General features: G+C 34.6%; 1 protein-coding gene and 1 long non-coding RNA gene across 10 annotated transcripts in view; one reads left to right on the forward strand and one right to left on the reverse strand.

Annotated features, from left to right (window-relative positions):
• NHLRC2 (NHL repeat containing 2) overlaps positions 1 to 23,002 on the forward strand; it is a 65,013-nt gene that overhangs the window by 3,959 nt on the left and 38,052 nt on the right. For all 9 annotated transcript variants that reach the window (XR_007406714.1, XM_049103101.1, XM_035708159.2 and 6 more), the window contains 2 exons: positions 16,359 to 16,814; positions 19,001 to 19,122. Coding sequence is in view for 8 of the 9 variants with exons in the window: in XM_049103101.1 (XP_048959058.1) it covers positions 16,359 to 16,814; positions 19,001 to 19,122 (578 nt within the window). In the remaining variant the exon portion in view is untranslated. The remainder of the gene's footprint in view (positions 1 to 16,358; positions 16,815 to 19,000; positions 19,123 to 23,002) is intronic.
• Positions 20,826 to 23,002, reverse strand: part of LOC112672363 (uncharacterized) — a 157,754-nt gene continuing 155,577 nt past the window's right edge. The window contains exon 9 of the long non-coding RNA XR_003144229.3: positions 20,826 to 21,541. This is a non-coding gene — a long non-coding RNA (uncharacterized LOC112672363). The remainder of the gene's footprint in view (positions 21,542 to 23,002) is intronic.

Below are 23,002 nucleotides of genomic sequence, written 5' to 3' on the forward strand. Positions count from 1 at the left end.
GACATGAACTACAGTGGAATGCCAAATATTATAGCAGATACTTTTTCTGTGACCCTGCTTTATTAAAAAATGATTTAGAAAGGTTAATGTTTTCCAAAGCACACTAGGAAATCCTCTTTTATGGTATTACAAATTCTGAAGATGTAAGAGATTACTTAGTATTTGCTTTAGAACTTTGAAATATTTTCAGATCTTTTTTCTCTTGTTTTCTTTCTGAAAAGGAGAGCATATGGGGTGAATGCAACTAATTAAAGGTTCCATTTAATTAGTCTTAAATGAATTGAAGCTCCACAGTTGGAGTGATAAAAAGAAGAGGGGATCAATGATCTTAGAGTAAAAATGAGAATGGAGCATTGAAAGATAACTTAGTTTTTAAAAAGGAGTAATTTTTAAAAAGGGGTAATAGATTAAAATCTTCAGTACGAGTAGAACCCCTGATGCTTGTAAATTGTAATACATTCTCTCTTGAAATTGCCAGTGAGATTTATCAAGAACTCCGGTATTCCTGGTAGCTAAGTCATGTTTTCATAAATTTATCTGTATTAATTTGAGAAATAAGAGTATCTCATTACCTCCTGGTTTTGGATGCCTATGTGTCTTGGTCAAGCTCATGTAAGTAAGTGCATTTATTGAACATGTAGTATGTGCAGGGTACTCTGAACTGCCGAGGAAATATGTAACAGGAGTTGAATAAAAAGCATTATGGAACTTGAAGAAAGGAGGAATTCACTTTGCCTAGAAGCATTGGAAAAGATTTCTCAGAGGGGGAAAGTTAAGCTGGAACTTGAAAAATGAACAGGAGTATGGCTGAAAATGAAAAGGGAGCTGGAGGAAGCTGGCTGAGGAAGTGACAGGTAAATAAGCAGGGAAGCATGGAAGAGTAGGCTTCTTGGGGAGAGGTTAGGGTTAGGGTTCAGTGTGGCAGCATTGTAGCGACTTCTGGGTAGGTGGGTTAGGTTCTGACCAGTTGTGAAAGGTTTTGTTATTAAGAATGAACATTTCTTAATAGCTTAGCCTTTGTCTTCCATTGAAGATACAGAGAGATATTTAAGGTTGTTTTTGATTTGTTACAGCAAATTGTGACAAAAAACTATTTTACATACAAATACACTTTTGAGAAGTAAGATACTTGAAGTGATCTCAACACTATAACGTCAAGGAAACATTATTTCAGTAATGTGCTACTTTATGAAAAAGCTGGAAACATAGAAATATTTTTATATTACAAGGACCCATTTCAAGAAGTTCTTAAATTTGCTTCACGTGTGGGATTAACCAATTAAGTTAACCAACTACAGTCTTCTGGAGATTATCTTAAATATGGTCAGTTAACTTAATCGTTTGGTAATGCTGGTAAAATAGAAATATTTTATATTTTTAAAAATATACATTCAATTCATATACACAAAAGCAGGTATACCCAGAGATTATCACATAAAAGTTCAATAAGCTGTCACTAAGTTATTTTGCTTTCTTACAGCAATGTATCTTGTATCATTACTATCTACTATGTTTCTGAACGTTTTTGCAGCAATGTTAATAGTTCTTGAAGTGACATTCAGCAGCCTATTTTAAATTCCTTGGAATATTCAGTTCATTTTATCAGCCAGAAATGCTCAGCTAAGTGAGGAAGTGCTTATTAATTCTAAAACAGCCTGAAAATGATCCAAATTAATACCCAGTCTCTTTCCTTTGTAAAACAGCCTTTAAAATCAAATTTGTAATGGTGACCAGTATCATTTTCACAATAGCAGGAGACATTATAAATGCAGAGCCAAAGTAAAAAGATATTTAATAGTAATGAATGGTTCTGGTCTTTAGATATTTAAGGATGTAGCTGTGCCCAAAGCTTGTTATTAATAATGATTTAGCACGTTAACATTAAACGGACTGGTACCTCAGGTTTTAGGATTTTTTTTTTCTGTTTCTACTCGTGAGTTTATAATTTGTCTTTTTATACTAGATGCATCAATGGTATGTTATTATGTAATACCCAAATTTAGCACAATGGCTATTAAGGAAAGGTACTCTTGAGTTATAAGAAAACATCTATTAGGAACATGACATATTTTAAAATGTGACTGCTAGGTATATGTTAATGTATAATTAAATCAGACTTTTTTTTAAGGATTTTATTTATTTATTTATGAGAGACACAGAGAGAGGCAGAGACATAGGCAGACGGAGAAGCAGGCTCCCTGTGAGGAGCCTGATGGATTAGATCCCAGGACCCCGGGATCACGACCTGAGCCAAAGGCAGATGCTCAACCACTGAACCACCTAGGTGCCCCTGATTAAATCAGACTTAACCCAATGCCATGGGACTACAGGATAATTGCTGGTACTCTCACTATGTAGTAGATACATTTTTCTGTTTTATACTTTTTAAAAAATTAGAATGCAGTTCTAATTTTATAATGAAACTAAACCTTTCAGTGAGTCCATTTATAATTCGATTGTCAAAGTTCCCAGTACCATCCCCAGGTTCCTTAATTCTTTAGGAGGACTCGCAGCTCTAACTTGATATAGCTAAAGGATACAAAGTGAAAGCAGCAAAGGGAAAAGATGCTTGGGTGAGGCTAAGTTCAGAGGAGACAAAACATAGGCTTCCTCCTCTCTTAGTGGAATCATACAAAACAACTTAATTCCCTAGCAAGGAGTTGTTACAGCACATTTGAAATGTTACCAGGGACTCTCATTAGAGACTCAGCAACCAAGGTTTTTATTGGGGACTGCCTAAATAGGCAGCTTCTGCCTGGTGGTATGTAGGGAAAATTCTAGAGTCCCACAAGGAAAGTAAGTGTTCAGCATAAACCATATGATTTGTACGACCAGTTTAGAGGTAATGAGTCGCTCTTATCTGTTCAGGGAATGGCGAGAACCCTCCTGAAATCCAGGCAAAGGCCAGCCATATAAGCAGGCCTTCGAAAGAGTACCAGTCAGGCATGCTATGTTAATTCTCATCTGCATACATTTTATATTTTTTTTTGCAGCAGTCCATATATTATTTTGTTTTTAAATAGATGAAGTATGGGCAGCTGGGTGGCTCAGCAGTTTAGCGGTGCCTTCAGCCCAGGGCGTGATCCTGGAGACCCAGGATCGGGTCCCACGTTGAACTCCCTGCATGGAGCCTGCTTCTCCCTCTGCCTGTGTCTCTGCCTCTCTCTCTCTCTCTGTGTCTCTCATAAATAAATAAAAATCTTAAAAAAAATAAGTAGCTGAATTATGATGGGAATATTGGTCCATTTATGACAGACTAGTTCTAGGATGTTTCAGGAGAGACACAGGGCAATGTAAGTTTTTGAAATTCCAAAAAAAAATTCAAATTTGTTTGGCTCTTTGCTTTAGTGTTCAGGGATTCTGATCGTTTCATGTTTCCATTGTTTTTTAGTATGAAACCTAAATTCCTACCTCTGCATATGCTTCTCTTCTTCCCTCAGGGTGTTCTAGCCTTAGTTCCTCAGGGTCACTGTTCCTCTTGACTTGACTCAGTGATCACTCTGCTTGGAATACCCTTATGCTTTCTTGCTTAGTAAAGTATCATGTTTGTCTTTTAGATTTAGAATGTCTCCATTTATAATTTTGTAACATGTAAAACTCAACTGTTTTCAATCCTTGTATTTAACTAGGTTATTATAGTGTTTGTGATTAAACTATGCTTTCTACTATATATTATTATAAATATAACAATTTTGTATATATTGCTATATACAATTGTAATCTAGTACAATTCTATATATCTACATCTCTCTGAAAATAAGACCTTTGAAGCTTTTAAAATGATTTTTTGAATTTGTTATTACTAATATTTTATAAGCAGTTATTTTATATGGCTTCTTCCCTCCTCCCTCCCTCTTTTCCTCCCTCCTTCTGTCTCTTCCTTTCCTTCCATATTTTATTGATCCCTGTGCTGGCAAAAGATTCATAAAGTGAAGAATCTTTTACATTCTATTTTTTATTGTGTACGATTAACAGGAAAAAGCAAAATTTTTAAAAAATCTCTATATTTTAAGATTGACACTAAAAATGTGAGGCATCGTTACTTAGCAGTTGTCTTTGTAGATTAATATGTTCTATTTAGACAATAGGATATGGTCTATATATTATATAAATACATGAATTTCTTCACTATTCATTGTTTTATTTTCTACTATGTACTAAGCACTGTGCTAGTGAAAAATAAAACATGCATTATCCCTAAATAATGATTAGGAATTACAGTCTTGTTAACTGGGGCAAGACTTATAATCAAATACTCACAAATATTTTTATAATTTCTGATTAGTGCTAAGAAGGAAAATCATAGGGTGCTGTGAAAACAAATAATGGAGTTTAATCTGGAGAAATTAAGGCTTTCTTAAGAGTAAAAATTGAGTTTGAGGTCTAAAAGAAGTGTAGCTTTACTAGATGAGAAAGGGTGAAGAACCACCCTTTCCAGGCTGAAGGAGCATTGTGTGTTAAGCATCAAAGCAAGAGGAGTAATGATATTCTGGAGGAACTGAAGGAAGGCCAGGTTATTATAACACCCTGAGGGGAGGGGTGAAAAGGGGTAGAGAACATGCTGGAGAGATGAGATTTGGTTTTTATACAAAGGACAGTGGAAGATTTTCTAGAAGAGGTGACATGATGAGATTTGTGTTTGTTTAAAGATTAGTTCCACTCCCAGGTGGATAACTAATTAGTGGACGAGAGTGGATACAACAGATCTGTGACAAGTCTATTGTGCTCCCTGTGTGACATGATAATAGCGTGAAACTAGTTATAGAGAGATAAGATTAATAGGATTTGGTCATGGATTAAATATGGATGGTGAAAGAAGGCTCTTTGGTTATTACAGAGATATCCTAGGTAGGTTTTTGGCTTATATAATTGGACAGATGTTAGTGCCATTCAGTAGAAGGAAACACGATAGAAAGGACAGCTTTGGAGGGGGACGTCATGAGTTTATTTTAAATTATCTGTGAGACTTGCACTTCATTCTCCATGTGACTTCCATTGCTCTGAAGGATAATCTAAAAAAAATCCTTTAAATGACTTACAAGGTCGATCCTATCTATAGGTTTATTCTTTTTTGACCCACACTCCCCTTCGTTGTCTGTGCTTAGTCAGCTATTTCAGTCTCTTCGTTCATGCACTCTTTTTTGCATGTGTTGTTTTCTCTCCATGGATCTCCTTCCTTATGCTCTTCATCTAGTTAACACCTTTTCACAGTTCCCATCTCCCCATAATCTTTACTTCTTCAAAGAGGTGTTGGGTATGTTTATCAGAAGGAATATATATATGTATATTTTGAAGTAATAATGTATTATGATATATATACACACTATATGTATCACACATGTAAAATATATAGATATTTGACTTACAAATTCTTAATTTATTGGGTTATAATCATCACCATCATTATTTTAGATGTTCATATTGTCCCTCTTTGACAAATGGAATCCTCTTTAGGCTATCACTGATGTCCTTTTGACATGTCCTTATCATTTTTTGAGCCCTTCCTTACTTGTCACAACACAATATTTAAAGGCTCCTCTTGTACTTTCCCAGTCGCTTCCCTGAATCAGCCATTTCTCCAGGGAGCTTTGATTCCTTTAGTATTAAATATTGGGAATGGTTTTGAGAAACCAAGATCCTGTGTTTATTGCCACTGGGATGTCTTTGCTTCTGGTCACTCTCAACTAAATTTAAAATTTACTTAGACTAGTCCTCCCCACTCTCCATGAGGTTATGTTATTCATTTGAAGTACAACTAGATATATTTGTTTATATTTTTAATTTTGGTTTTGAAGATATAAAATTTAAATATGCTCCTGAAAGTCAGAACCATACAGAAAGTATAGTTCCATCTACTCATCTCTTCTGTTTCCCTTTTCCTTTTCTTTACATCCCATTCTTCCATTCTATTGTCTCTTTAAAAAAAAAAATACTAATGGTGACTTACTCTAGAGGTTTTTGTGCATTTTGCTTTTTTAAATATAGCTATGTATCCTGGCAGCCACTCCATATAGAGAACTTCCTGATTATTTTTAATAGCTATGTAGCACCTCTTTGTGTGTGTGTGTGTGTGTTGTAATTTATAACAATAAATATTCAGTCATTGTCCTATGTATTGACCATTAGGTTGTTTTCAATATTTAGCACTTACAAACAGCTTTGTGAATATGTCTTTATATCACTGGTGGCATATCTTAAGCGTAAGTTCCTAGAAGAGGGATTGCTGGGTCAAAGTTAAACGCATATGATATAGTTTTACTGGGTATTGCCATATTCTGCACCAGGAGGGTTGGTTGTACTAGTTTGCATTCCTGCTAAGACGGTGTGAAGGGTGCTGCTTTCCCCACTCTTGCTCCAGTAAAATGTATTGACATGGTTTTTAATTTGTACTGATTTAATAGGTGAGAAACTGCATCTTGGTGTAGTTTTATTTATATTTTAAGTAAATCCTACACCCAACATGGGACTCAAACTTATGGTCCTGAGGTCAAGAGTTGCATGCTCTAATGGCTGAGCCAGCCAGGTGCCCCTTGATGTATTTTTAAATTGCATTTTAGAGTGTGATTGAAAATCTTTTCATGCATATTTGTAGCTATTTATTGTAAGTGGGGTTTTGTCTGCCATTATATACTCCAACTGATTATTGTCTAGGTACATAAAAACTGTTTGTTTTTATCTGTTAATTTTATATTCTGCTTTCTGAGTCTTTTACCACTTGGTTTAGTTTTATGATTGATTCTCTGTGGTTTCTCGAAAATGCAATATTATCTGCAAAGAATTTTTCCAAATCTTATGTCTGTAGTTGATTTCTATTCTCTAATTTGGTTGGCTAAAAACTCCCTCCCACCCCCAAAAAAATAAAAATAAAAACTCCCTCCCAGTTCATTATTTGATAGTAGTAAAGACAGTGGGCATCTTTGCCTTGTTCTTTATCTTATTGGAAATACATATCATTTTTCTCTGTTAAGTAAGAGGCTGGTTTTAGGATTCAGTTTATTTGCTCAGTTAACGAAATATCAGACAAAATTTAAGTAAATTATATCTCAATATAACTGATGTTAAAAACAGGAATCTATCTCTCCTATTTCTGAGTTTGGAGGAGAATGGAAGCCATCTCATTTTGAATCTCTTCACTTATCTCTTCCTCTCCTTTTAAATGTAAAACCAAAAAAGAGTAACTAAAACCACACTTGATCATTCATTCAGTAATACTAGGAGACAAAGAATATCATGGCCCTCAAATTATCTGTAAGTTGAGAAATAAACTGAATTCCATTAAAAGTCCTCTTCCTGCAAGCCTGCAAGTGCTAGAACGGGAATGGGAGAGGCTTAAAAGACTCCATGAAAAAAAGAAGAGTGGCTCAGAGGTCTTGGGCGAGGCATAGAGTAACCTCCTTACCAGTAGAAAGAGAAACTCCAACACTAAGTGCAAAATACTGAACACAGGTTTAGATCATATCACCAGCCCTTGAAAGAGTAGGGGCTTAAGAACGGAAGCCTCAGAGAAGCATTGCTTCTTGTAGGGAATCAGATACAGAGGTGTGATTTTCTTTGAAGATACTACTTCTACTTAAAGTGAATCAATGAATGAGTTGGGAAAGTTAAGGATCTTGCAGAAAACAAAGAGTTATATATATCAATCTCTCCTTCCAACAATGCTATCCAAAAATGAAACTTCACAGAAAAAGGGAACTATCAGAAAAGTGCACTCTCACTCAACCTAGGAGCCTTGTCCACAAAATGGGTGGGAATATTAAAAAGCAGATCTCATCCATATAAAACTGTAAATAGCTGAAAATGTGATTCAGAGTTGAAATGTAGATTAACTTCTTAAAAATGATCCACAGAATTGACAAAAACTGTAACACATTCCTCTATATTGAATTATATATCCTCAGACATAATTTAGGAGCAATGATAAAAGGATCTTGAATCAGAATTTCGAAAACTAAGAAGGGAATTGTGCCCCACCCCCCATCCCCCTGCCGCCGCTGCCCAAAGAGGTAGGAAATGAGTGGTGATTGAATTCTGAAAAGAAATAAGAAGATCAGAAATATGTAAGAAATAAAGACTAAATTACAAGGTGCCCAAGGGGCAATGAATTCATATAAAAATGTTATAAGGGGCATTGAAGTAAAGCAGAAGGTAAAACAAACTTAGAGAATGAAAATAATCTAAAAAAAAAAAAAAGTAAAAACAGGAAATGATTGACTAGAAAGACAGAGTCCAACATAAGACTGCTTGGAGACTGAAGTCAAAAATCATAACAACTAACTAAAACTAATATGTAAAATTAGAATCCAGTCTTGGATTCCAGAAATAAAAGAAACCTTGAATCTGCATATTGAAAGGAACTACCAGATACCAGGGAAAATTAACACAGAGCAACAGCCCAAGAAGTATCCTACTTGAAACTATTACACTTTAATGATATTTAAAAATTATCTTCAGCGCTTTCAGGAAAAATGATCACTTTTAGAAGCATGTAAATTAGATGGGACAGACTTTATACAAATAACATACAGAGCAAGGCAGTGGTACATTTTCAAGAATCTTATATAGAGAAACTACAAACCAAGGATATTATATCACACCAGCTATCTTTCAAGATTCAGTCAGGGTTATGGAAAACCAGTTTTGAATGTCTAAGAACTCAGAATCACCTGTGAATAGATGCACCTGTGAATCTAATTTCTGGTAAATCTACTTGAGAAACACCTTCTAACCAGGGGTGACTAAGGAAACTGCCAGATGGATGGATGAAGATATCATATATGTGTATTCATGATGAGGAATAATAAAGGATTTATTATAGGCACTTGACCTTGTATAGTTGTAGGAGCTGTATATCTAGTCTACATGTGACTGTTACTTGTGCGTCTGCTGCCTCAACTAGAAGTCAGCAGATCTGGCAATTGAAAAGGAAAGATGGATATGAAATAAGGGAGAGCAAGAGCAGACTGCCACCTGCAAGCATGACCTGGAACCCAGGTAAACTTCAACCTAAATAGTGAGGTGACCAACAGAATTAAGTCGGTGTCCTTTGCTGTGGAGCTAAACATTCATCTGATGCAGGAGTTGGAGAAGCTGAGGGAGGAGATCTGGCAGGAGCTGTGGTACAACTATGGGGTATAGATAGCTCCTATCCCACAACCAGCCACCAAGGTGAGACAGCAGATAAGCTACAAAGTGTGTGAAATGCAGTAGCATGTGGTGCACTGCACCAGTCCTCCAAGCAAAAGAGAATATGGCACCTGCTCTTAAACCTCCGAGTTTGCTCATAAAATCTCTCTTACGGGAGAGGATAAGAACTAAGCCGGGAATAGAATACTGGAAAACGGTTCCATTTTAGCTAAATTGGCAAAATATAAATCTGTCACTGGTGGGTAGAAGAATAATATAAAATCATATAGAGGTAGAAAGAATACAGCTAAAAAGAGGGAAAAAAGAGGGAGAGAATGGGAAACAAAACTATTGATTATTGTATATGTAACAGGTGGGAATTAAAGGATGCCATTTAAAAATGATTGACCAGGGGTGTTTGGATGTCTCAGATGGTTGAGTGACCGACTCTTGGTTTTGCCTCAGTTCAGAATCTCAGGATTGTGAGATCAAGCCCGGTGTCCGGCTCCATGCTCAACATGGAGTTTGCTTGAGATTCTCTCTCTCCCTCTCCCAATGCTACTCCCCTGGCATGTTCTCTCTCGTTCAAATAAATAAGATCTAAAAAAAAGATTGACCAGGTAATAAAAGGTTATGAAAAGTAGAGTTTGATACTTTTAAAAGTGATAAAAAACTTTAAGGCAAAGGTAACCACTAGAATAAAAATACAAACCCTCCTAAAGTCCAAAGAAATTTTTTTAATTAAGTTTTTTATTTTAATTCCAGTATAATTAAGATATAGTAAGTTAGTTTCAGGTATGCAATATAGTGATTCAACAATTCCATACATAGTGTTCATCGTGACAAGTGTACTCTTAAGCCCCATTACCTATTTCACCCATCCTCCCATTCTGCTCCCCTCTGGTAACCATCAGTTTGTTCTCTATAGTTAAGAGTCTGTATTTTAGTTTGTCTCTTTCTCTCTTTTTTCCTTTGCTCATTTGTTTCTTAATTCCACATGTGAGTGAGATTGTATATTTGTCGTTAACTTACTTCACTTGTCATTATACTCTCTAGCTTCATCCATGTTGTTGCAAATGGCAAAATTTCATGCATTTTTATGACTGAATAATATTTTATATGTATATATCTATCACATCATTTTACTCCCAAAGAAATTTTTTCACAAAAAAGGACACACCATATAGAGAAACATAAACAAATATATATACATAAATTACAATAGAGGATAATATGAAAGAATTGAGATCAGACATACCAATTGTGTCAATAAATGTGAATAAGTTTAACCTCTTCTGGAAAGAAAATATCCATCAATTCCTATTTATTTTCTATTTATATCTTTGTTATTCTTAATCAGGAATAGATGTTGGATTTTGTTTTTCTTTTTTGCACCTCATTAATTCTTGGCTTTATTTTCATTTCTTTCCCTGTGCTTGCTTTTGGTTTGTTTTGTTGTTTTCCTCGATTTTTTTTTTAAATTTTCATTATGATAAGTGTACTCTTTAATCCTGTCACCTATTTCACCCACCTCCCCTCTGATAAACATCAGTTCTCAATAGTTATGAATCTATTTCTTCATTTGTTTCTCTCCTTTTTATCCCTTTGCTCATTTGTCTCAAATTCCACATATGACTGAGATTATATGTTATTTTTCTTTCTCTTATTTCACTTAGCATTTTACTCTCTTAAATATTGCAACTGGCAAGATTTCATTCTTTTTTATGGCTGAATAATATTCCATTGTATGTATATACTACATATTTATCCATTCATTTATGGAAATTTGGGCTGCTTCCATAGTTTGGCTATTGTAAATAATGCTGCAATAAATACAGGGATGCATATATCCCTTTGAATTAGTGTTTGTGTGTTTTGGGGGTAAATACTGGGTAGTGTGATTACTGGCTTGTAGGGTAGTTGTATTTTTAATTTTTTAGGGAACCTCCGTACTGTTTTCCACAGTGGCTGCACCAGTTTGCATTGCCACCAACAGTGCAAGAGGGTTCCTTTTTCTCCACATACTCACCAACATTTGTTTCTAGTGGTATTGATTTTAACTATTCTGGCAGGTATGAGGTGATACCTCTTTGTAGTTTTGATTTGCATTTCGCCGATGATAAATGATGTTGCGCATCTTTTCATGTATCTGTTGGCTATCTAGATGTCTTCTTTGGAAAAATGTTCATGTCTTCTGCCCATTTTTAAATTGGGTTATTTGTTTTGCGGGTGTTGAGTTGTATTTGTTCTTTCTATATTTTTTATCCTGTTTATTGGATGTATCATTTGCAGATATCTTCTCCCATTCAATAAGTTGACTTTCAATTTTGTTGATTATTTCCTTTGCTGTGCAGAAACTTTATTTTGATGTCAAACCAGTAATTTTCGTTTTTATTTCTCTTGCCTCAGGAGATATACCTAGAAAAACATTGCTGTGGCTGATGTTAGAGAAATTAACAATTGCCTATGTTCTTGTCAAGGATTTTTAGGGTTTCAGGTTTCACATTTAGGTCTTTAATCCATTTTGAGTTTATTTTTGTGTATGGTGAAAGAAACTGGTCCACTTTCATTATTTTGCATGTAGCTGTCCAGTTTTCCCAGCACCATTTGTTGAAGACACTGTTTTTTCCCCATTGTATAGTCATTCCTCCTTTGTCAAAGATTAATTGAGCATGTAATTATGGGTTTATTTCTGGGTTTCCTTTTCCATTGATCTTTGTGTCTGTTTTTTTGCCAGTACCATACTGTTTTTATTGCTGCCACTTTGTAGTATAACTTGAAGTTTGGAACTGTGTTACCTCTGGTTTTGTTTTTCAAGATTGCTTGGCTGTCATTTTGTGTGGTTTTGTGTGTGTGTATATTTTCCTAGATTTTTATAGCAGGGTGGTTAATTATTTTAATTTTTTATATAAATGTTTAAGACTTTGTTAAGACTATGAATTTCTTCTGTCCGTGCATTAAGTATACCCCTGTAAATTATGATATATAGTATTTTCATTATCATTTTTTTTAGAAATTCTGTAATTTTGACTTCTGTCTCACCTTTCTATCAAGTTGATAGAAAATATTTAAATCTCTAAGTGAAAAGCTATGAGATAATGGAAAATATATATATTGGTCTCTGGCCTGAGTTCCTGGTACAGAGGTCCTAAAACTCTTGTGACTTCCTAAGTGATGAAAACACTAGGTTATCTTTTGTTTTAATATTTGTTGGGGTTTTTTGTGTGTTTTGTTTTGGTTTTTTACCCCAGTTCTTGACAGAGTTCTTGAATCTCTTCGAATTTCCTGGGAGATTAACAGTGTGTTTCATTCTGAAGGGACCTTTGGTGGGCTTTCTGGATGGGAGCTGGTCACCAGAAGGAAAGAATAATACATGATAGAAGCTTGGGATTTTCAGCCCACACCCCGTTTTCCGGAGAGGGGGAAAGGGGCTGGAAATGGACTTAATGATCTATAATACTTATGTGATGAAGCCTCCATAAAAATCCCAGAGGTACGGAGTTCAAGAGCCTCCAAGTTGGCAAACATGTGAATGTGCTGGGAGAGTGGAGGCCTTGGTGAGAGCATGGAAGCTCCACCTCCACTCTCAGAACTTGTCCTGTCAGTTGTCCTCTGTCATTTGGATGTTCATCTGCATCCTTTATCATATCTTTTTATAATAAACTGTTAAACATAACTGTTTCCTTGAGTTTTGTGAGCTGTTCTAGCAAATAATTGAATCCAAGTGAAGAGTCAAAGTAATCTCTCAATTGACAAGTCCAACAGAAGTTGAGGATTACCTGGGGACCTATTACTTGTGGTTGGCATCTAAAGTGGCAGAGTTGTCTTGTGCGATTGAGGCCTTAACCAATGGCGTCTGTACTAACTCTGGTTAGTATCAGAATGGAAACAAAGGACACCCACTCTGTTTCACAGATAATTGCCAAATTTGGGGGGGAAACCCCATACTTAGGATGTCAAAGTGTTGTGAGTGTGGTCATATTGTGAGAATAAAGGAGAAACACAGAAATAGTGTGTTTTTTCTAAACAGAAGACTTTTTGGGGTGCCTCCATGGCTCAATTAGTTTGAGTGACTCTTGATTGCAGCTCAGGTCTTGATCTCAGAGTCATGAGTTTGGGCCTTTTGTTTTTTGTTATTAATATCCAGTTCAACTGTATTGTGGTTAGAGTGTGTTCTTTGTTTCCTTTGTGTGGTTGGTGTTTTTAAATACTCTGTGTATACTTCAGAGAGGAGCAAAATGTATTATCATGGTACAGTTTGATATGTATCAATAAGATCTACCTCACTGTTTATGTTAATTTGGCTTTCTATATATTATTTTTTGTCTACTTGACCTGGTTCACACTGAGAGTAGTGTGTTTCTGCTTTATTGAGTTGCTTTTATTACTTGGTACATGGATATTCATTACTGTTTTATCCTTGTTATGAATGCTTTTTGCATTAAAATGGTTCTTTGTCATTTAATGCTTTTAGGCTTGAAATCTACTTGTCTAGTATTAGGATCAAGACCTTTGTTTTGCTTTTGCTTGCCTGGTGCACATTGGCCTATCCCTTTATTTTTAGCTTTTCTGGTTAACTTTGTTTTAGTTGTATTTCTGATATGCAGAATGTATCCAGATCTTTTTTCTTTTAATGGATGAGTTAAGACCATTCATATTTCCTTATCATTATTATGCATAATCATTATATGTATTAGCTTTTATTTGTTGTGTTTCTTAACACAACAAATTTTATTTTACTAATTGCTTTAGTTAGAAAAAGTTGTATTTTTTTTATTGGTTATCTTTGAACTTACAACTTGTAAAAATGATAGTAAACATTTCTTGAGCTTTCACACTATACTAGGTACTATGCTAAATACCTTATAACAGATTATCTCTTTTAATCCTCAAAACTGACCTATGAGGCAGTTACTATTATTTTCCCAATTTTACAAATAAGAAAACTGATGCCCAGAGAGGTTAAGTAACTTGCCCAAAGTAACTCAGCCAGTAGTAAAGCCAGAATTTGATTACAAGGAATAGGACTCCAGAGCTAATGATTTTTGGGGGGGAAAACTTTATTGTTGTATAATTGACACACAGTAAACTGCACATTTTTTAAGTGTATAATCCTTCCCACTCCTCCCCCCCTTCTTCCCAGTGCCTAAGCAAACAGTGATCATTGTGTTGTTTTTGTATGTATCTTCTTTCAAAATGTTTGTGGGTTTTTTTTTTTTTTAATCTCTCATTTATGATGTGTCTTAACATGCTTTTTTTTTAATCCTATTTGGAGTAAATTTCTTCAATTCTTGAACCTCTTAAATTTTGTAAATTTGTATCTTCAGTCAAATTTTGGAAGTTTGGGCATTAATCAAATATTTTTTCTGCCCTCATCTATGATTCCAAATCTACATACATTAGATCTTTTGAAACTGTTCCACAGGTCCCTGAGGTTTTGTTCATTTGTTTTTCAGTCTTTTTTCTTTGTGTTCCTTAGATTGGATAATTTCCATTGAGTTTATCCAGTGAATTTATTTTAAATAGGTATTTTTGAATTCAAATATTTTCATTTAGTTCTTTTTTATAATTTCTGTTTGTATTTCCTATCTTTTGATTCATTTCAAGTGTGTTTTTCTTTACCTCATGGAACATAGTTATAGTTCCTTTAAAGTCTTTTTCTTCTAATTCATACTTCTTTATTTTGGTGCTGGTATCTGTCACTTGTTTTCATTGGCCTTCAGCTTTGCTGGTTGAATGTCTAAGTTCTAAGTTCTGTCTCCTCTTTTATCAGCTCTGCTCTCCTTTCATCAGCTCAGCAATTCAATTCTCCATATTTTAAGCTTTGGCTGTGTTTTTGCAGGCCTGCCTCACAAGTGGTGTATAGTTTAGGAGTTAAGCCAAGATAGTGTTCATACTCAGAAACGGGGAGCCCCCTTCTCAGCTCTCTTCCCTTTGGGGTTCCCACCACATCCTTCAGTCTTGCTGGCTCCTTGGGCCAGAAAGAGGTTTCCATTGTTTTCACCACCCTCATTGCTTCCTGACTGGGGCCTACCTCGGTGTAAAGCCATGAAGTGGAAAAAAACATTGGAAACTCCCCTTCAGGGTTTGCTTCTTCACGTTTTGACCCCTTGTTAGCAATGTACCTGCTTTTGTGTATTTTCTGGGTCATTAGGCAGGGGTATGTGTACATGTGTGATGTTTTGTTGGGAGTTAATAGTTGCAAATGGAAGAATGAGCTATCAGGAAATTAAACCCCCCAATTTGCATGGTTTTATTTTTTCTTTATGCTGATGTGCATGGTTTTTGATGAGTGTGTTGGGGAATTATAATTTACATAGCCATTATTACCTGTGTTACCTTGGTAGTCAATATTGAGTTTTTTCTCTGAATCCAAACACTTTTTACTTTTTTTCCTATATCTTTTTGACATACTATGTTGATTAGGTAAAAGAAGTATCTTGTTCTTTGTTTTTAGCAGTTCTGCTATCTACAATTCAGGCTTGTTTTAAGAACTATATAATAGGAGTTTTAATAAATCAAAGACCTTATATTATAGAAACATCTTGTTTATATTTGTTCCATTAATCTGTAATGTAGGTAGGCCAGAAAAATCTAAGAGGATAATATAATGATAAATATTAGCAAAAAATAGTCATAGTCACTATGAATTTCAATGGCACTTATAATAGGTAGGGGATAATAAAAATATTTCAAAGGCACTTATAATAGGTAGGGGATAATAACAATATTTCAGTATCTTCATAAGAAATTAATGTGTTTTTTAAAAATTAAGACACAAAGAGGTTCAGTCCTGAAATAACCACATGATTTTGATCACATATATTTTTACATAGTTACCAAGACTGTCACGAGATTTAGATGTTAATTTTTTATGCATGTGTTTATTTTTTTTTTAAGATTTATCTATTTATTTATTAGAGACACAGAGAGAGTCAGAGACACAGGCAGAGGGAGAAGCAGGCCCCATGCAGGGAGCCCGACGTGGGACTTGATCCCGGGTCTTCAGGATCACACCCTGGGCTGAAGGCGACGCTAAACCGCTGAGCCACCGGGGCTGCCCTATGCATGTGTTTAAATGCAGTTGAAGACACTATTTTAGGTCTGCCTTTTAAAAAAAAAAGGCAAAACAAAACTCTTGTAGTGTTTATTAATGACTCATAACCTAATGTATGGATGATGACATTCAAACTTTAATACTTCCTAATGTTTAACTTATAATTTTTCCCATTTAGATGGTCTTCTGATTGTTGGTGTTCACTCAGCTAAATTTCCAAATGAAAAAGTCCTGGATAACATTAAGAGCGCTGTTCTTCGATACAACATCACTCACCCTGTGGTTAATGATGCAGATGCCAGTCTTTGGCAAGAACTAGAAGTTTCCTGCTGGCCAACTCTGGTCATACTTGGACCCCGTGGAAATATGTTGTTTTCTTTGATCGGAGAGGGACACAAAGATAAATTATTTTTATATACTTCCATAGCTTTAAAGTATTATAAAGACAGGGGACAGATCAGAGATAATAAAATTGAAATAAAACTCTATAAAGATTCATTGCCACCTTCACCATTGCTGTTTCCTGGCAAAGTAACAGTGGACCATGTTTCTAATAGATTGGTAATAGCAGACACTGGACATCATAGAATTTTGGTCGTCTGGAAGAATGGACAAATTCAATACATCATTGGAGGTAAAGTTTGCATCTAATTGTGATACGTAATATATTTTATAGTAAAAAAAATAGCTTGAGGAAGTGTATTAAAATTGAAATTTATCACCCTGGTTTTAGATCTAAAACAGGCTTTTATTGATATCTACATAGTTAATAAAATCTGTTAAGTACATTCTTATTAATCCTGCTTACTCAGGCTGAATTGACATCTAGTAACATAATAGCAAAGAGAAAAGTAATTCATCTCTTTGCAGTCCTGCTTTAATAACATATGCAGCATTAGTACTAAAGTAGGCGTATCTGCATTCCTAATGCAAATAAACTAGTCTTTTTTTTTTTTTTTTTAAGATTTTATCCATCTGTTCATGAGAGACACAAAGAGAGAGGGAGAGAGGCAGAGACATAGGCAGAAGGAGTAGGCTCCCTGCAAGGAGCCAGATGTGAGACTGCATCCTGGATTCTGGGATCACGTCCTGAGCTGAAAGCAGATGTTCAACCACTGAGCTACCCAGGTGTCCCCAAATAAACTACCCTTATTCCTAAAGCCTAGTGTTATTCTTAGTGTTCCTAGAGATTGTTCCCCTAGCTCTTGGATTTTTCACATTTCTTCTTTTTCATTTTTATTAGAATATGTGTTTTGTGTTTCTTTCATTTCAGCAACTTGATGTTTGGGTTTACGATGGGCAATTATGAGAATTGTTGCTCAAAATTTATCTATTATAATAGATTGAGTTAAATGGTTAAAAGGGTTTTAACTATAATTTTCAAAATAATGTAAATGAATATTTTCCTTTGTTAAACAGAGAAACCATCAGCAAGCTATCTTTTCCAAGCATATTTTTAGGAATGATGTTCTCTTGTGATAAATTAAAAGTTATTCTACAGTAGTTTTTAAAAAGAATTTCTGTGATCAGATACAATTAGGAAATATTAGTTAGATGTGGTTTAAGAGACTTTTATTGGTGGTGATGTCACTGTACTCCTCAATCTTTTACTCTGCTTATGTACCTCATGAATATTTAAGAGAAGTTATAACATACAATATTTTCCAATCTGAAGTGACTAGGATACTCTCCTTTTTTTTCCCACAGGGAGCTCCCATTAACAACAATAATAGTATTATTAATAATGGTAATAATAGCAAACACGTATATGCCCGGCATTATTCTAAGCACTTTACCCATATTAATTTAACAATTTAACCCTCACAGAGCTATGAGTTAGGATATATTCCATTTTACAGAAGAGAAACTGAGATATAAAGAACAAGTTTAGATCATCAGCTAGGAAGAAGGTAGAGTTTAAACTAAGTCACTTGGATTCTTGAGTTCATGTTCCTAGCCACTACATTATATTACTTCTCTTACTAACATCTAGGACAGTGGAGTTCTGCAAAGTGTAGTTTGGGAGTGCTGACTTAGAGGCTTTGAATGGCTTATTCTCTGGTCACAGAAGTAACAGTTACATGTTTATGTTGTGTACTCTCCACCCTTGAAACTCTGCCTGTATTAGAGAAGCTGAGAAGTAGGCCATTAAACCAGTATCATTCTTTGTTTCTCCATGTGTTTATAGGATACTGTAGAACTTTGTGACAAAGTGAAATAGTAAATATGATGGTTTCTTAACCTGAGGTACATAGGCTAGTTAAGAAATGCTTGAATGGCCTTCAGGATCTAGGAATCCCGTGAAATTGTTTGTGACATCTTATGGGCACATATATTTTTCTGAGGAAAGAATTCATAATTTTCAATGTATTATCAAGGGAGTATATCTTCCAAAATTAAGTCATTCATCTAGATGTGAAAAGATTAAAATTATTTTTAATGCTTTCTAGTCTAGGTTATAGATAATTAAGATAATTTTAAAAATATTCTCTTCTGATGGATACTACTAAAGTAACCATTATCCACTAAGCCCTGTCATTAGCAAAACTTATTCTTGAGAAAAACATATCTTGGGAAAGTTTTTATGTGGAAGTATCATACTACTTATATTAAAATCCCAGTTTTAAATACAAATTTTATTTATTTTGGCAGGATTTACATATGTTGTAAAATGATTCAATAGGTTCAACTGACATCCATCTTTCCCTATAGATACAATTAAAAGGGGGGGGGGGGAAGAAAAATATATTTTAGGGGGGTTTACTTTGAGATAAATTTTTAAGTGGAAAAAAATTGTCTTGTGACTATCTTGTCTTTTAGGACCCAACCCTGGAAGAAAAGATGGAATATTTTCAGAGTCAACTTTTAATTCACCACAGGGTGTAGCTATAAGGAATAATATCATATACGTAGCAGATACTGAAAACCACCTTATAAGAAAGGTAATTTTCGATTTTAAGTAAACTTTTACTACTTCTAATTGGAAAAAAATTATATTTACTTGCTACATTAAATATTTGAAATGAGAGGGTGATGCTTAAATCCTTCAAATCCTCTTTGTTACACTTTTTTCGGAGTTAACTGCTTTAGTTTTATTCTTAGGTGTCTTAATTTCCTGTATATCAGTCTGTAGTTGTCACAGAAGACAAACCTACCAATCAAGTCCTTTTTTTATCCTTTGTTTCAAAGTGCCTAATCACCCCAAAGCTCCTTATTTTGAGGTATTTTCTAACCACTGTTTACAGAGTGAAGCTTTGTCCTTTTTTTGGTTAAAATTTCCTCAAACAAACAAACAAACAAACAAAAAAAGCATACCACTCCCACCTCCCTTCAGCTCTTATGCTTTGCCTGGAAATACGTATCAGTCAGTCTTAAAATTTGTTTTACCTCATTCCAAAAGTTACTTATTAAAAATGAACTAATATGGGAAGCCCGGGTGGCTTAGCGGTTTAGTGCTGCCTTCAGCCCAGGATGTGATCCTGGAGACCTGGGATTGAGTCCCACGTCAGGCTCCCTGCATGGAGCCTGCTTCTCCCTCTGCCTGTGTCTCTTCCTCTCTCAGTGTCTGTGTCTCTCAGGTATAAATAAATAAAATCTTAAAAAAATAAAAATAAAAAAGAACTAATACATAAAGGTAAAAAAGGTTCATATCATCTGTTCTAGCTCCCCAGAGGTAACCAATCATTGTTAAAACTTTTATCATTTTAGTAATTTTTTTTAAAAAGTCAGCTGAATTTGATTATCCTGAATTAAATATTTTAAAATTCATGTTCACAAATTAAATGGCTCTATATTTTCTTATACTGTTCTCACCTGATTTTGGAATCAAGGTCACACCAACTTCATTAAACGAGCTAATTAGTTTTTGCTCTTTTTTCTGTTTTTTGGAATAATTTGTCTAATATAGAAATTAATGGTTTTTGAATATTCATTAAGACTCTGCTGTAACATCATCTGGACCTGTGGCTTTTTGCAAAGAGGAATTATCTTAACAGTTTTTGATATATTTTTTAAATCAAGATGGATTTCAAGGGCCCATCCCTAGCTGCCTGTTGTATTTTGCAGATTGGGTTCAGTTAAAATACAAATAAGGTTACATTGATGAATATTCTTTACAATTTCAGGAGATTATAGAAGAGCCACTAAAAATAATGCAAGAGGATACTGCTTAAATCAATGTAACTCACCATAGTAACAGAATAAAAGATAATAACTGATTGCTTTGCTAGATTAGATATTAAATGCTTTTTAATGTTTTTCTATTTATGATAAAATTAATAAACTTAAAACAAGTATCCTCAATATGATAAAGAACATCTACAAGAAGCTTATAACTATGATTAATGCAAAATAGTGAATGCTTTTCCTCCAAGACTGGGGACAAGGGAAGGATCACCATTCTCACCACACCTGTTAAAAGTTACCCCCAGTGTAAGTACTAGCCATTGTGATGAGGCAGGAAAGAGAAAAGGCATACGCTGAAAAAGAAGAACTATCTATTTGCCAATTACATGTCACGTACATAGAAAATTCTAAGAAATCTATAAAAAAACTACTTGAACAAATAAATGAATTTAGGAAGGTTGCAGAATACAATGTCAATATAAAAAGATGAACAGTATTTTTATATACTAGTAATAGTAAATTAGGTTGGAATTTTTAAATTTTATTTACAATAATAAAAAATACATAGAATAAATTTAACAAAATACATGCAAGAACTGTATACTTTAAACTCTAACATTACTAAGAAAAAAAATAATCCAGTAATTGGATTGGAAGACTCAATATCCATTCTCTCCAAATTGATCTGAGGATTCAATGCAGTCTCAATCAAAATTCCATCAGGCTCTTTTGTTTGTTTGTTTTAAAGATATTGACAAGCAGGTTCCAATATTTTTACTTGGAGGTTGCAAAACAAAGGTTTACTGTATCTAAAACAATCTTCGAAAAACAAAGTTAAAAGACACACTATCTAATTTCAAGACTTACTCTAATACTACACTAGTCAAGACTGTGTGGTACTTTTGCAAGGATAGATGTATAGTTCAGTAAAAAAGAATAGAATGTCTAGAGGGTACCTCATAACCTACACAGTTACTTGATTTTTCAAAAAGCATCGAAATAATCAAGGGAGAAAGGAAAGTCATTTCTGCATATTGTACTTGAACAACCAGATACTCATATGTAAGGAAAAAAAGAAACATGACCCCTACTTCACACATCAAATACAAACATCAATTCAGTATTCATCAGAGACCTAAATATAAATGTTAAAACCATAAAGTTTTTTAGAAGAAAACAGAATTTTTGTGACTCGCAGATTGGAAACGTTTCTTAAAGACCGAACACAGAAAAATCCTAAAAGAAAAAAATGATAAATTTGAATATATCAAAATTTAAATCTTCTTAAAATTTACTGTTAAGAAAATGAAGACAAGCTACAGGCTGTCAGAAATTAGTCACAACAATTTACAAAACATATCTGAAGGGATTAGAATCCATGAAATATAAAGTTTCCTACAAATAAGTGGCAAAGATTTAAAGACATTTTTTCAAAAGATGTAAGAATGGCCACAAACTCATAAAGTAATCAATATCACAGGTTAAAAAAGGAATGCAAAGTAAAACCACAATGAAAGGGGCACCTGGATAGCTCAGTCTGTTAAGTATCTGCCTTCGGCTCAGGTCATGATCCTAGGGTCCTGGAATGGAGCCCCGTATCAGGCTCCCTGCTCAGTGGGGAGTTTGCTTCTCCCTCTGCTGCCCCCTCTGCTTGTGTTCACCTTCTCTTCCTCTCTCTCTCTCACACACAAATCTTAAAAAAAGAAACCACACTGAAATACATCCACTATAATGGTTAAAATTAAAAAGACCAAAAATAAAAGACAACACCGTAGGTTGACAAGACAAGGATGTAGAGCAGTTGGAACTTGCATACATTGTTGGTGGAAATTCAGAAATGATAGATCACTGGGGGAATAAAACCTTTTGGCAGTTTTGTTTTGTTTTAATCAAACTAATCCTATACCTGCCCTATATAGTCCTGGGTATGTACACAAAAGAAGTGAAAAAATACATTCACCAAAAGGCTTATATACAAGAATATTGAAAGCAACTCTGTTTGAAGGCCCCAAACTGGAAATAGTCCAAGTATCCATCCGTAGAAAAATAAGTAAATGAACTGTGGCATACTCCTATGATGGAATACTGAACAAACTACTTATATATGAATAAATCTCAGAAACCTGTTTGGTAAAAGGCTCACACGCAAGAGTCCGTACTTTTTGGTTCAGTTTATCTGAAGTCTTAGAAGAGATCCATGATGGAAAAACAGTACTCTGCCTCTGGGGGTAGGAGTGATTGGAAGGAGGCTTAAGGGGACTTAACAGAATGTAGATCTCATTCGATATCTTTATGTAAGTTGAGGCTACACAGAGGAATGCATTTATGAGAATTCATTGAACGATACATTTAAGGTATGTGCATTTCATTGCAAATTTTGCCTCAAGAAAAAAAGGAACTGAAAAATATGGAACTCTTGTTAATTTTAAGTATGCAGAGATATTTAGGGTCAGTGTACTCTTGTTTACAGTTTACGTTGAAATGCATCAAAAAGTGTAAATGAATTGAGGGACAGATAGCTCAGTCAGATACATGATAAAGCAGGTAAGTGAAATGTTTATATGAAGTGGTGGGTGTATGGATGTTTGACGCAAAATTCTTTCAACTTTTATGTTTGTTTGATAATTTTCATGGAAAAATGTTGGGGGAAAGGTCTCAGGAGTTGAAAACCAAAGCATCTTGTTTCAGTAGACTTCA

The sequence above is a fragment of the Canis lupus genome, chromosome 28 (assembly GCF_003254725.2).
Source record: "Canis lupus dingo isolate Sandy chromosome 28, ASM325472v2, whole genome shotgun sequence".
In the NCBI taxonomy this organism is placed as follows: domain Eukaryota; kingdom Metazoa; phylum Chordata; class Mammalia; order Carnivora; family Canidae; genus Canis; species Canis lupus.